This window comes from Neoarius graeffei, chromosome 23 (genome assembly GCF_027579695.1).
Source record: "Neoarius graeffei isolate fNeoGra1 chromosome 23, fNeoGra1.pri, whole genome shotgun sequence".
NCBI classification, from domain to species: Eukaryota; Metazoa; Chordata; class Actinopteri; order Siluriformes; family Ariidae; genus Neoarius; species Neoarius graeffei.
Window position 1 is genome coordinate 7,510,698 of NC_083591.1, and position 15,726 is coordinate 7,526,423.

The following is a 15,726-nucleotide window of genomic DNA, read 5'->3' on the forward strand; positions in this document are numbered from 1 at the left end:
TTCATTATGTCATTCTCAATTAAGCAGATAAAAGGCCTGGAGTTGATTTGAGGTGTGGTGCTTGCATTTGGAAGATTTTGCTGTGAAGAAAACATGCGGTCAAAGGAGCTCTCCATGCAGGTGAAACAAGCCATCCTTAAGCTGCGAAAACAGAAAAAACCCATCCGAGAAATTGCTACAATATTAGGAGTGGCAAAACCTACAGTTTGGTACATCCTGAGAAAGAAAGAAAGAAAGAAAGAAAGCACTGGTGAACTCATCAATGCAAAAAGACCTGGACACTCACAGAAGACAACAGTAGTGGATGATCGCAGAATAATTTCCATGGTGAAGAGAAACCCCTTCACAACAGCCAACCAAGTGAACAACACTCTCCAGGAAGTAGGCGTATCAATATCCAAGTCTACCATAAAGAGAAGACTGTATGAAAGTAAATACAGAGGGTTCACTGCACGGTGCAAGCCACTCATAAGCCTCAAGAATAAAAAGGCTAGATTGGACTTTGCTAAAAAACATCTAAAAAAGCCAGCACAGTTCTGAAAGAACATTCTTTGGACAGATGAAACCAAGATCGACCTCTACCAGAATGATGGAAAGAAAAAAGTATGGCGAAGGCGTGGTATAGCTCATGATCCAAAGCATACCACATCATCTGTAAAACACGGCGGAGGCAGTGTGATGGCTTGGGCATGCATGGCTGCCAGTGGCACTGGGTCACTAGTGTTTATTGATGTGACACAGGACAGAAGCAGCCGGATTAATTCTGAGGTATTCAGAGACATACTGTGTGCTCAAATCCAGCCAAATGCAGCCAAACTGATTGGTCGGCGTTTCATAATACAGATGGACAATGACCCAAAACATAAAGCCAAAGCAACCCAGGAGTTTATTAAAGCAAAGAAGTGGAATATTCTTGAATGGCCAAGTCAGTCACCTGATCTCAACCCAATTGAGCATGCATTTCACTTGTTAAAGACTAAACTTCACACAGAAAGGCCCACAAACAAACAGCAACTGAAAACCGCTGCAGTAAAGGCCTAGCAGAGCATTAAAAAGGAGGAAACACAGCGTCTGGTGATGTCCATGAGTTCAAGACTTCAGGCAGTCATTGCCAACAAAGGGTTTTCAACCAAGTATTAGAAATGAACATTTTATTTACAATTATTTAATTTGTCCAATTACTTTTGAGCCCCTGAAATGAAGGGATTGTGTTTAAAAAATGCTTTAGTTCCTCACATTGTTATGCAATCATTTTGTTCAACCCACTGAATTAAAGCTGAAAGTCTGAACTTCAAGTGCATCTGAATTGTTTTGTTCAAAATTCATTGTGGTAATGTACAGAACCAAAATTAGAAAAACGTTGCCTCTGTCCAAATATTTATGGACCTAACTGTATAACCAGTAACTAATAGTATATTTCCAAAATGATATAAAGTATACTTTTATAAACTATAAAGTGGACTAGAAGTGTGTAACGAGCAAACTCATAGTACTGTATATTTCCAGTATACTAGGAAGTATGCTTTTGTAAACTAAAGCGTGGACTACAAGTATAGAACTAGTAAACTATTAGTATATAAGTTTACTTGTGGTCTACTTGCAGTACAAAATAAAAAATACTAGTTGTATACTCAGAGTTTACTTCTCTTAGACTTAAAGTATACTTTTTATAAACTAAAAGTGGGCCAATTTAGTCCCAAGAAGTATTAGATTAGTTTACTTACAAATATACTGTAAGTACATTGATATCAGTATACATGGTACGCAACAGTATACTTAAGGAAATATACTTTAACTTTACTTAAATATACTTAATAAAATGAACTTGAAGTATACTTCTTTTTCATAAGGGTTGAACCACTGCTCTAAAGAACCACTCATTTTCCTCCATGACATAAGGATTGCAAATCAACCGTCCAATGAAAGGAAACAAGAAATATAAGCCAAATACATGTCTGCAATACTTTCACATAAATATTACACACTCACCTGGGCAGGAAGGGCAGCATTTCTTGGGATGGATTTTGGGGTTCTTGCAGGGAACCACACACTGCATTTCCGCCTCGGTTATTACACCTTCCTGTCCCAAACACAACAGCAAGACCTTATAACCACCAGGAACACGGTTTTCTCTAATATTTAAATAATATCGGCTGGCTTTTTTCGTGGTATACCAGATATATTCCATTCAAGCTAGCATGATACTGAACAAGTCGAAGACGAGTAGCTGAATGGAATACATCTGGTATACCATGAAATAAAGCCAACCAATATAATTAATTATTATTATACTGTACATACACATTCCTTTCGGGTGTTCAACATCTTTCTCTTTCAAAATTCTCTCAAAATCTTCCGTATTTAAAGACCCAAACCTGGCGGCCATGTTTGTTTAAAAATTGTCACAGTCGCTCACTTGCTAGCGCGGAAGTTTTACGTCACCGATGTGCGACGTCATGTTGTCTTGACAACCGTGCAATATCGTAAACTATATTCAACGCTCATTCTCCATTGGGTAGACTAGAGTGATGTAATACACATAGGATAAGCGATATGCTAACAATATTGCATGCTATCAAACCAAATGAATGAAACCTGCTAGAAGGGAATAGAACACGTGTTTTTATTCTATGGGAAAAGTGTCCTGTATTTATAATTGCATATGTTCACCTGTAAACTTGTATAATTCTGAAGACATTTAGTTTGTCTCTCATGAAGTCGTTTCTCATTGAACAGATCTGGTTTAGTTAATATTTTTTTGAAAGGGGTCTCCAGTGCCAACACTTTGTACCAGTCAAGCTAAAACAGAAACTTTAAGCTTTCCAACAAGGCAAAGTCTTTGAAACAGACTTCTGAGTTTTCTCAGTAACACGATACATGACATGCATTATTATTATTATTATTATTATTATTAATTTAAACAGAGGCTGGTAATGGAACAACTGTTTATACCATAGCTGCTATCATGTACTATAAGTAAGAACGAGATCTATCTTTTTCCAGACATACCACGATGTCAAATGTAGCTACAAATGGATAAAAAGTACGACATGTTCTTCTTTGCTCATCATTAAAAAAACAAGATCAACTGTGAGTTACTGCTCACTTACGTATCCCCCCCGCTCTCGGTTATATCAGAATGCAAGCAATCAAAGGAATAGGTCACTTATTATGAATGTTGACTTCAACAAATAATTAACCCTGAAACAACTAAGTAAAGAGCAGTGTTCTCCTCAGGGATTTCAAATAGCATCCTGGTAAAGTGTCATTTTGAAATAGCATTTTGCTTCTTGAAATAGCGTCAAAATCCAAATTCCGTCTGTAAACAGGAAGTTGATGTGGGACAGACCTGAAAATGGTACACATGGTATAGAACCCCAAGCTGAAGCTCGGTACCAAATATCAAGTAGTTGTGATTTGTAGTTGCTGAGAAAAGTGTTACGAAAATTGTGTAAATCCACGCTATATGTTTCGTAAATACATTCAGTTGGTAAACAGAAAGTCAATGTGGGACAGACCTGAAAATGGTATACATGGTATAGAACCCCAAGCTGAAGTTTGGTACCAAATATCATGGGCGCCGCTGGGGGGGGAAAGGTTAGAACAATTCTCGGGGCCCAGCACTGCCATGGGGCCCTTTAAGGGGCTGATAATATGCTTTTAATGATTTTAATAAGACTTTTGAAATAACAACAATGCAATATTCCATCTGGTAAAATGAGCTAATTGAACAAGGTTGTCTATTTCTTGAGTTCTTCAACATATTGTCATTTAACCCTCCCCCTTTTGCGAAATGGTACGGTCCAGTTCTGGTAGAAGCACGATGCGTTAAATCTGTGTGCTGATCGGTGCAACGCTACTTGCTGCTGTGTCGCGGTGCAGCAGCCAGCCAGCCAGCAGTGGAGTGCGTACAGTCTATGATCGCTAAATATGAAGAGTGGCTGTCAAAAACGTAAAGAAAGGCAGCTGAAAGCTGAGAGGGACCGGAGAGGCAGGCAACTGGTCACTCCGTTTTTCCCAAAGAAAGGTTGCTATCGCTCACATGTGTGTTCAAAATATTAGCGAATGGTAAATGAACAGTATGAACGTGGTTGGATTAGCCTATCAACAGAACACTTTTACAGTTTGTACAGTGACATTTTTTCCATTTTAATAACTGAACTGACTTGTGTGATAAACAAGATGAAATATTACGTTATGCTGGTGCTAATAACTAGTGCTAATAACCAGTTTCATAACTAATGGGGTGCCCTAAATATGCACAGATTCAGCCTCAGGGGGACCTCCGCCCTACCAAACCACTGAACCCCCCCCTTTGGAGAAGGAGGTAAGCAGCAATACAACCCACAAATGCTTTAGGATTGAAGTTTTTAATGAGCGAGCGCCATATACAGTTTGCTAGATTAAAGTGTTGCTAATAACGGACACGAGTCAAGTGTTTGACATGGTTACGTGTGTGGAATGTTCACACGTTCTAAACCAATGGTTTCAAATTGAGGAGCTGGAGAAAGCGCAGCACACACAAAAGAGGGATAGAGCAGTCACATCACACATTTCACTACCAATTGTCCTAGCACAAGAAGGCATGTGGCAAAATCTTGAATTTTCATTTGTGATTGTAAATGCACCAGAATTAGTCACTGACCAGTTTTCATCTAGTCCCTGGTAGGTTAATACATAAAATGTAATAAAGTCACAAACTCAAGGTCCATGGGCTATCAAAAGTCAAATAATGACAATAGTGCAATTGTGACGAGGGTGGGCAAAGTTGGGGAGCCTAAAATTCTAATCTTTCATGGGGCCCAAAATTTCTGGCGGCACCCCTGCCAAATATCAAGTGGCTATGATTTGTGGTTACTGAGAAAAAGAGTGTTTTGGACAGATGGAAATACAGAGATACGGATGGACGGACAGAGGTAAACCAGTCTACCACCCCCACCCCTTCAGAGCGGGGGTATAATAATAATAATAATAATAATTATAATCCTTGGAAAATGGCTGTGGTAAAAGAGGAATAACACTTCAGTTAGAACAATAGTGCTGTTCTAGAAAACTAATCAGTTTCAACGTAATAACAGTAACTCGAATTAACTAAGTTGCAGAATTGTCCATCTATGACAAATATGGCATATAAGCTGTGTGGTAGGAAGGCAGAAAGAGAGAGAAAGAAAGAGTTGAGGTGGCATAGAATTACAGCATTTCTTGCATTCTGAGGTCACCGACCTGGAAAATGCAATCCTTTTATCCACAACTTGTTGAAACCTATGCCACAGCAAAGCATTTTCAAATTGGTTTGGACCCTGAATGCTTTGCATGGAATTCTGCCCACACACTTTGTGCTCACTTGTAACATGCAACGCTTTCTTGTGGCTCCGCAATTCAAGAAATGAGACAGAACTGTGTGCAAGTGTGTGTGTGCACGTGTACACATGTACATTTGGAAACCTGGGACCCAGATGTGCATACGGAGGATCCAAGTTCACCTGTTTACCATCTGTAAGGAAACAAGCTATAAATCTGTCCTCAGTCACTCCCTCTTCACTTAACTAACACACTCCTAGCAAAGGTCATGGTTCAGGATGCTGCAAAAGTCATTCCAGGTCAAAATGCATTCAAACACTTTTTTTTTAAACTCATATTTGGTACCAAGTCCATTATAAAACCATACAACCTTCAGTTCCGGTCTTTAAATGTCTTTTATGATGTTGTCCCTTTAGACTGGACTCATACACATCAAAGCTGTAAATGTGTTCATACAGGATCACATTGCTTCAGTAATATCCTGATAAATATTCAGTGAATATGGAATGCTTTATAAATAACTAGCAGGTTACCCAGCGTTGCCCGGGTTTTGCAAAATTCTGGGTCAACCCCAGACTTCCATGTCAAATTTGGTGAAGATCCGTCAAGAAATGGTGATGTTAACCCAAGACAAACAAAAATCCAAATATCCACCACCCAGGGGCCTACCGGGGACCCTGTGGGGCCCAAATATGGAATTTCTGAGTTCTGCCAAATTGTGGCTCTCTCCTGTACCGGCGTGCCAAGTTTAGTGAAGATCTGTTGAGAGTTTGTGTTGATAAATGTAACATGAAGGGCATTGACGGAGGGGGTGGGTGGATGTTGTGCCCCCCAGAGACCTCCCTGGGGCCCATACATGAATTTTATTTATATCTGCAAAATTCCGGGTCATCCCCGGACCTACTTGCCAAATTTGGTGAAAGTCCGTTGAGAAATGGCAATGTTAGTTCAAGACAAACAAATAAACAAACTTTGCCACTTATTATATAGATTGTAGCTTTTCTTTTTTCTTTCCTTTGACGCTTTTAGTCCTTGATTCATTCTAAGTCTCAGAGTAAGAACACTGATCTAATGTAGATCTTCACTGAAAAAGGCAAACAATGATATACCGTGTCTTGCAAAAGTATTCATCCCCCTTGGTGTTTGTCCTGTTTTTCACATTTGGGGGGTTAGCACCATTTGATTTACACAACATGCCTACGGCTTTAAAGGTGAAAATTGTTGCTTTATTGTGATATAAACAATAATTAAGATGAAAAAAACAACAACCCAGAAATCTGGTGTGTGCATAGGTATTCACCCCCTTTTCGTATGAAACCCCTAAATAAGAGCTGGTCCAACCAATTCACTTCATAAGTCACATAATTAGTTGATTAAAATCCACCTGTGTGCAATCAAAGTGTCACATGATCTGTCACATGATGTCTGTATAAAATCAACCTGTTCTGGAAGGACCCTGACTCTGCAACACTACTAAGCAAGCAACATGAAAACCAAGGAGCCTCCAAACAGGTCAAAGACAAAGTTGTGGAGAAGTATGGATTAAGGTTGGGTTATAAAAAATATCCCAAACTTTGAATATCCCATGGAGCACCATTAAATCCATTACAGCAAAATGGTAAGAATGTCACCACTACAAACCTGACAAGAGACCGGGCAAGGATGGCATTAATCGGAGATGCAACAAAGACACCAAAGATACCACTGAAGGAGCTGCAAAGATCTACAACAGAGATGGGGGTATCTGTCCATAGGACCACTTTAAGTCATACACTCCAAAGAGTGGGGCTTTATGGAAGAGTGGGCAGAAAAAAGCCATTGCTGAAGAAAACACATTTGGAGTTTGCCTAACAGCATGTGGCAGACTCCCCAAACACATAGATGATGATTCTCTGGTCAAATGAGACTAAAACTGAACTTTTTGGCCATCATGGGAAACACCATGTGTGGCGCAAACCCAACACCTTGAGAACACCATTCCTACAGTGAAGCATGGTGGTGGCAGCATCATGCTGTGGGGATGTTTTTCATCTGCAGGGACAGGAAAGTTGGTCAGGACTGAAGGAAAGATGGATGGCACTAAATACAGGGCAATTCTGGAGGAAAACCTGTTTGAGTCGGCCAGAGGTATGAGACTGTGACGAAGGTTCATGTTCCAGCAGGACAATGACCCTAAACATACTGCTAAAGCTACACTGGAGTGGTTTAAAGGGAAACATTTAAATGTCTTGAAATGGCCTAGTCAAAGCCCAGACCTCAAGCCAATTGAGAATCTGTGGCATGACTTGAAGCTTGCTGTACACCAACGCAAGCCATGTAACTTGAAGGAGTTGGAGCAGTTTTGCCTTGAGGAATGGGCAAAAATCTCAGTGGCTAGATGTGCTAAGCTAATAGAGACACACCCCAAGAGACTTGCAGCTGTAATTGCAGCAAAAGGTGGCTCTACAAAGTATTGACTTGGGGGGGGTCAATACCTATGCACACTCCAGATTTCTGTTTTCTCATCTTAATTATTGTTTGTGTCACAATAAAACAACAATTTGCACCTTTAAAGGGGTAGGCATGTTGTGTAAATCAAATGGTGCAACCCCCCCAAAATTTCTGACTTTTAAATAATCTCAGAAATTGGGGGGGGGGGTTTCTCAGAATATTACCCCCTCCCCTCCCTGTGTTTTTTTTTTTTAACCACCTCATCATCATCTAACATGGTCTCCGCCTGCAACAGATTGCGCACTAATATGAGAAATCGCCTTCCATAGTTTCCTATTATGTGTCGCTTTGTTAAGGTCGTTGATATTGAGACCGGACTACTGGTGTATATTGTCTCGCCAACACTTTCTCGAGCTTCCTCTGTTCCGTTTGCCTTCCATCATACCTTCGGCACAGATCTTAGCAAGTCCTCTTTCTGCCCGTTTTACATGACCAAAGAGTTTGAGGGTTTTGCTCTTGATTACATTCGTTATGGGAGTCATATTAGTAGCTTCAAGAAGATCCTTAAGTTTGATGTGGTCCGTTAACCTGTGGTTTGTCATGAACCTCAAAATACGGTTTTGAAAGGTCTCTATTTTTCTGCATAGGTTTGACGTCCAGTTTATAGTTTATACATTCTAGTCCGTAAAGGACGACTGGTAAAACGTGTGTTGTAGATTTTGCTTTTGATATGAAGAGGAATCCTTGGAGAACTTAAGAGATCTTTGTTTTCGTTAAAGGATTAAACCACCTACAGTGACCCTAATACACAGTCATATAAAGTAGACTTCTAATTCTCGTCAGGTCACTAATCACCTTCTTAACGTCTCTTACTTTAACTTCTCTCGACAAACTCTGTGATTTTAAAGGGAAGAGGGTTTTTTTTAAACTACACTTGGGTGCATAATTCACATTTTAATTAGCGATGCTGTAACTCCGTATCATTTAAAGAAAAACACAAGTCAATTTATCACAGTGTAGCACCTTTAAATTCAGCGTTCGCAAACGCTTCAGCGTTCGTTGCTTGATTCACAAATGGACTTGTGAGAGAATCTCCTTTTTGGTTTTATAGAAGCAGTTTTGGGACTAAAAGGTTGCTGGTTTGATTCCCTGGACCAGCAGGAATGGCTAAAGTGCACTTGAGCAAGGCACCTAACCCCCAACTGCTCCGGGTATGTTGTATGTCGCCCTGGATAAGAGCATCTGCTAAATGTCATTAATGTAATATAATTATTCATTTAGTTTACAAACCAATATTAAAAATATCGCTTTAACTATGAAGAGTTTTTTGTGTGTGACTCGAAAACGAGCATGAAAATACGTCTGCTGAAACATTTATTGAATATGGATTTCAAGCAGCATGATTCTAAATAAGGAGGAGAAACCAAAATGCTAAGGTTCGATCCTGAAGAGAATTCATAATGTCTAGTTGGGGTCATTTGTCCAAAATGTTGGGGAACCCCTGCCTTATAACAGTGTAGCAGCATGGCAACTATTACTCTGTCCTTCAGCAGGCCAGGAAAGTAATCTAGAAATACATTTTCTTCAGGTTTTCTTTAATACATGACTGTGTTAGAAACATATTCATTAAAACCATAATTTATTGCTGATATGAAAACAGTGGTTCAAGTGATGTGACACTAGCTAGTATTCAAACTCATAACTAGATTTGATTTATTATTATCTGGAATAAATCTATTTAATGACTGAATGTTTGCCCTCTGCCTGTGTGGGTTTCCTCTGGGTGCTTCGGTTTCCTCCCACAGTCCAAAGACATGCAGATTAGGTCGACTGACGACTCTAAATTGCCCGTAGGTGTGAATGGTTGTTTGTCTCGGTGTTAATCCTGTGATAGATTGGCATCTTGCCCAGCATGAACCCCGTCTCTCACCCGAAATCAGCTGATTGACTCCAGCTTCCCCTACAACCCGCAATGGATAAGCAGCATAGAAGATGAATGGATAGATGAATGAATGAATGAATGAATGGTTTATCCTCCATTTTAGTTTTTTTTTCTATGGTTACAATCCTATGGAAATTATTTATGCTAATGAACGAGGGGAAAAAACTTCCTTATACACTTTTAAGAAAACCTTCAAGAGTTCTTTGGCTCATTAAGGGTTCTTAGCTTTTGAAAGCGGTTCTATTTACACAACTAACAAGAGTGCTGTGAGAGCACAATATCCCCCCCCCCAACTGGCAACTATGCCATAACTCTGGTAAAATGCGACTGAATGGAATGAAATTGCAAGATGCATATTATTGACATATAACAAAGAATCCTGTCAAGTTTTGTGAAATTTCTCCAAAAATTGTGAGAGGAGTTGATTTCAAAAGGTAAGTACCCTTCCTGGGATGGACAGACATCACCACGACAATCACCCTTCGGGCCTTTCGGCCAGCGGGGGATAATAAAAATTGTGAGGGAAGTTGATTTCAGAAAGCAAGCACACCTTGATGAAATTGCCAAAGTACAAGTTTGTTAATAATCAAGGGCATAGCTCTGGTCAAATTTGCCCAAATTAAACGAAATTTCAATCTGTGTATAACTGTCATATAACAAAGCCTTCTGCCAAGTTTGGTGAAATTCCTCCATATATTGTGAGAGGAGTTGATTTCAGAAGAATGTACACCCTCATGAAATTGTCAAAGTACAAGGTTTTTAATCAAGGGTAAAAAACTCTGGTAAAATGTTCACAAATGAAATTAAATCGCAATATGCGTATTATCATCATACAACAAGGCCTTTTGCCAAACTTTGAGAAATTCATCCAAAAATTGTGAGAGGAGTTGATGTCAGAAGGCAAACACACTTCATGAAATAGTGAAAGTACAAGGTTATTAATCAAGGGCTGCAACTCTGGTAAAATGCAACCGAATTGAACGAAATAACAATATGCGTACTACCGACGTATAACAAAGCCTTTTGCCAAGTTTGGTGAAATTCCTCCAAAAATTGTGAGAGGAGTTGATTTCAGAAGGAAAACACTCATGAAATTGTCAAATTGTAATTTTGTTAATCAAGGGCTGTAACTCTCGTAAAATATGACCAGATTTAACGTAATTAGAATCAGGGATGTGATTTTTCCGCGAATTCGCGGAATTCCGCTTTTTTCACCTCAAAACTTGAAGAAAATTTTTTTTCCGATTTTTCCCTCATCCACATTCGTATCCTATTCGTTCCGACTTTGTTTGAAAGATGGCAGCCTCGGATTTGCATCTTTACGCCTCGATCACGGAGGCTGCCATCTTTCAACTCTTTGTTTGACGCGAGCTTACGTACAGCTATCTAACAAGCGCGTTCATTGGTTGTTACAGAGCGATGAGCCAATCACGTACCTCGTTTCATCTCAATGACGTAATTGCGTAAATGACGTAATTACGTCATTGAGATGAAACGAGGTACGTGATTGGCTCATCGCTCTGTAACAACCAATGAACGCACTTGTTAGATAGCTGTACGTAAGCTCGCTTCAAACAAAGAGTTGAAAGATGGCAGCCTCCGTGATCGAGCGTAAAGATGCAAATCGAGTTAAAGAAATCGACAGAATAGTGAAAAAAAAAAGTTCCGCTGGGAATGGTTGGAGAAAAACCGCGGCTCGCCTCGGGGCGAATTACGTCACAAGGCGCAGGGCTAGCGGGCCCTGCTCGCGCTGGTTCTTTGGGGGGGGGTGAGCGAGAGAGAGAGAGAGTGTGTGTGAGTGAGTGAGAGAGTGTGTGAGCGAGAGATGTGTGTGTGTGCGCGTGAGAGTGAGCGAGTGTGTGTGTGTGTGTGTGTGTGTCTCAGAGTTGCATGTTGACCATTATATTGGCTTGAATTTGTTAATCATGACAAGTTTTTTCTTGTGTTTGCTTGCCATTTTAGTACAATTTTTAAGTCAGAAAACCCCAGAACCCAGGAGCTTCGGGGGGCTTCCCCCCTTGTCCCCCCACCAGGCCGCTGCCCTGGACCAGCTGGGGGCCTGCGGCCCCCAGACCCCCGGCTAAAATTTTCAGATAATTTCACCAGCCCAAAATCACATCCCTGTAGAATATGTGTATTACCGACATATAATAAAGAATCCTGCCAAGTTTCGTGAAATTCCTCCAAAAATTGAGAGAGGATTTAATTTCAGAAGGTGAATACTCTTCCTGGGATGGATGGACAGACGGACAGAAATCGCCACGACATAATCCCACTCCGGGGCTTTTGGCCGGGGGGGGGATAAAAAAAACTCTTCTTCCTGGATTTAACCTTTATTTCTAAGAGTGTATATACCAGTGTGATGTACAGTACGTTGCAATGATTTTGTTTGGCCAATGCATGACAGTTTGCATCAGGGCTTTGAACCAGAATTTTTTTTCTATTGGTTCGTTCCGAACAGAAACAGAATTTTAACGTTTCCGGTTTTGGGTTCCACCATTAAATAGACGTTCCCGAACCGGTTAGAACAAAAAAAATTTCATTCCCGGAACGGTTAATTACGTTCCCTGCCAGCTGTTTAACAAATGGCTATAAAATTGTGTCTCTGTCTCATCCAGCTTAAGCCAAATGTAGGCTAATTCTATTACAACCTTCATTAAATAAGACAAGAAATAATTCAAAACAATTATTATTTTAAATGTTGGCGATTTGGATTCTCAGTATGTCTTCCCATCTACACAAACAGAAAAAGTGCCAAAAATGAAAGAGAATTTGTTTAGTGTGTTACCAAAGGCTAGTCAGGCCCTATGCATTGATAGGCTAACAGAGGTTAACGTCATTTAATGTTCGCGAGCCTCTCATTAATGTGGACAAATATATTGATATCGTGTTTGAAATTGACGTTTTTGAATAACGATAGACTGCAATATTTACCTCTTATTTAAGATGTGGAGACGTGATAGTAGTCCACCCTCCCGCTCTCTCCATTCAGTCAGCGAACGCCACACAGGAAGTGAACCCCAGCGGGTCATAGAAACTTGCGCAGGAGGAGAATGACTTTTTTATTTGTAGGCTACAGAAACTTTGAGGAACGAAATAAAAACCAGTATTAACCGGTTACCATTATTTTTAATCAGCGTTTCTGTTCCGGAACATAAAAAATAATAAAGTTTCTGGTTTCGTTTCTGTTCCATGTGAAATAGAAAAAGTTCCCGGTTTTCATTTTCGTTCCTTGAACCGGTTCAAAGCCCTGATTTGCATTACTGTAAACCATTTTAATTTAGAGGCAGCCATCTTGTTTTTTATTCAAGAGTGTTAAGGGTGTACAGAGTGAAAATGATACAAATGAGAAAAAAAATCATCTTTCTCCTAATACTGCACTACGACTCGGATTTGTTCACAAAGATACGTAAAGGACGCATTATGGGTCTGACCTGACACCGGCGTGTGATGCACGGTTTGGTCGGGGTCGTCCATGAATATGAGCTGTTATAAGACTTTCCTTCCAGGTGACAGCCTAAAAAATAAAAGAGAGAGAGAAATGAATTCTAACTCTGAAAAGCACACCACTGATCTCCTGGAATTCTCAGTGCTGCATAGTTTGAACAGAAAACACATTAAGTCACTACTGTGGAGATGGAAACCCTGATCCATGTTGAAATGTCTGGGGCTTTACAGTAAGCCCTCCGGAGCCTCACGTGCCCTGTGTCCTCTCACACCCTTCGTCCATCTTCCCTCCCAATGTTACCCTTGCAACGTTACACATAAAACGAATCCAATATGGCCCTGAATGAAAGGAAACAGCGTGGAGCCATGAGCTTTGGAGTAAACGCAGGAACAACACAAAAGATGATGACTGGGATTTTTCCATTCAAAACTAACAAAACCTATGTCTTGACGTAAAAACAGCCCAGGCATCCTTAATAAACCCCTGACTCGTAACAATAAAAAGGAGAAAGAGAGAAGCAGATCACAAAGAAAAGACTGCACCCCTGCTGTGAAGATATGCGTTCTGTCCAGCGTGACCTCAGACATTTCTTTCTTTCGGTCACTTCCAGTGACGAACCAAACCAGCGCTGGAGAAACTCAGAGCTTAGGGAAAAAAAAATCAACAGTTTATTTCAGTGCCCATAAACTTGAATCTACACCCAAGACTCCCATTTCTAACCAGCTGCTGAATGTGTGTGGAGTTTTGGAGAATGTTTTGGAGAAACACCCACCCACGCTACAAAAATCAACATTCATTTGAAGTTCTTCACCTCTCAGAGGTCAAAGTTAATCAAGTAGGATTCATATTTATTTATTTACTTACTCCTTTATTTATGTCTCAATAGTTATTTTTTCTCAAGTATTTACACATTTTTATCTTAAAATTATTAATGCATCCGAGTTTGCATTAGACAGACCTTATAAAAAAAAAAAACACACATCAGAGACACTTCACGCATGTACAAAATAATATTTACAACCCCGATTCCAAAAAAGTTGGGACAAAGTACAAATTGTAAATAAAAACGGAATGCAATAATTTACAAATCTCAAAAACTGATATTGTATTCACAATAGAACATAGACAACATATCAAATGTCAAAAGTGAGACATTTTGAAATTTCATGCCAAATATTGGCTCATTTGAAATTTCATGACAGCAACACATCTCAAAAAAGTTGGGACAGGGGCAATAAGAGGCTGGAAAAGTTAAAGGTACAAAAAAGGAACAGCTGGAGGACCAAATTGCAACTCATTAGGTCAATTGGCAATAGGTCATTAACATGACTGGGTATAAAAAGAGCATCTTGGAGTGGCAGCGGCTCTCAGAAGTGAAGATGGGAAGAGGATCACCAATCCCCCTAATTCTGCGCCGACAAATAGTGGAGCAATATCAGAAAGGAGTTCGACAGTGTAAAATTGCAAAGAGTTTGAACATATCATCATCTACAGTGCATAATATCATCAAAAGATTCAGAGAATCTGGAAGAATCTCTGTGCGTAAGGGTCAAGGCCGGAAAACCATACTGGGTGCCCGTGATCTTCGGGCCCTTAGATGGCACTGCATCACATACAGGCATGCTTCTGTATTGGAAATCACAAAATGGGCTCAGGAATCTTTCCAGAGAACATTATCTGTGAACACAATTCATCGTGCCATCCGCCGTTGCCAGCTAAAACTCTATAGTTCAAAGAAGCAGCCGTATCTAAACATGATCCAGAAGCGCAGACGTCTTCTCTGGGCCAAGGCTCATTTAAAATGGACTGTGGCAAAGTGGAAAACTGTTCTGTGGTCAGACGAATCAAAATTTGAAGTTCTTTATGGAAATCAGGGACGCCGTGTCATTCGGACTAAAGAGGAGAAGGATGACCCGAGTTGTTATCAGCGCTCAGTTCAGAAGCCTGCATCTCTGATGGTATGGGGTTGCATTACTGCGTGTGGCATGGGCAGCTTACACATCTGGAAAGACACCATCAATGCTGAAAGGTATATCCAGGTTCTAGAGCAACATATGCTCCCATCCAGACGACGTCTCTTTCAGGGAAGACCTTGCATTTTCCAACATGACAATGCCAAACCACATACTGCATCAATTACAGCATCATGGCTGCGTAGAAGAAGGGTCCGGGTACTGAACTGGCCAGCCTGCAGTCCAGATCTTTCACCCATAGAAAACATTTGGCGCATCATAAAATGGAAGATACGACAAAAAAAGACCTAAGACAGTTGAGCAACTAGAATCCTACATTAGACAAGAATGGGTTAACATTCCTATCCCTAAACTTGAGCAACTTGTCTCCTCAGTCCCCAGACGTTTACAGACTGTTGTAAAGAGAAAAGGGGATGTCTCACAGTGGTAAACATGGCCTTGTCCCAACTTTTTTGAGATGTGTTGTTGTCATGAAATTTAAAATCACCTAATTTTTATCTTTAAATGATACATTTTCTCAGTTTAAACATTTGATATGTCATCTATGTTCTATTCTGAATAAAATATGGAATTTTGAAACTTCCACATCATTGCATTCCGTTTTTATTTACAATTTGTACTTTGTCCCAACT

General features: G+C 40.1%; 1 protein-coding gene across 4 annotated transcripts in view; it reads right to left on the minus strand.

Annotated features, from left to right (window-relative positions):
* bmper (BMP binding endothelial regulator) overlaps positions 1-15,726 on the minus strand; it is a 49,845-nt gene that overhangs the window by 20,509 nt on the left and 13,610 nt on the right. Inside the window, exons 2-4 of one of the 4 annotated variants that reach the window (XM_060905679.1) lie at positions 13,664-13,765; positions 13,108-13,190; positions 1,990-2,080 (exon numbers count right to left, since the gene is read on the minus strand). In XM_060905679.1, the coding sequence (XP_060761662.1) occupies positions 1,990-2,056 (67 nt within the window). In that variant the 5' untranslated portion in view covers positions 2,057-2,080; positions 13,108-13,190; positions 13,664-13,765. Of the gene's footprint in view, positions 1-1,989; positions 2,081-13,107; positions 13,766-15,726 lie in introns of all 4 variants that reach the window. The other 3 variants (XM_060905677.1, XM_060905675.1, XM_060905676.1) reach the window with 3 other exon arrangements.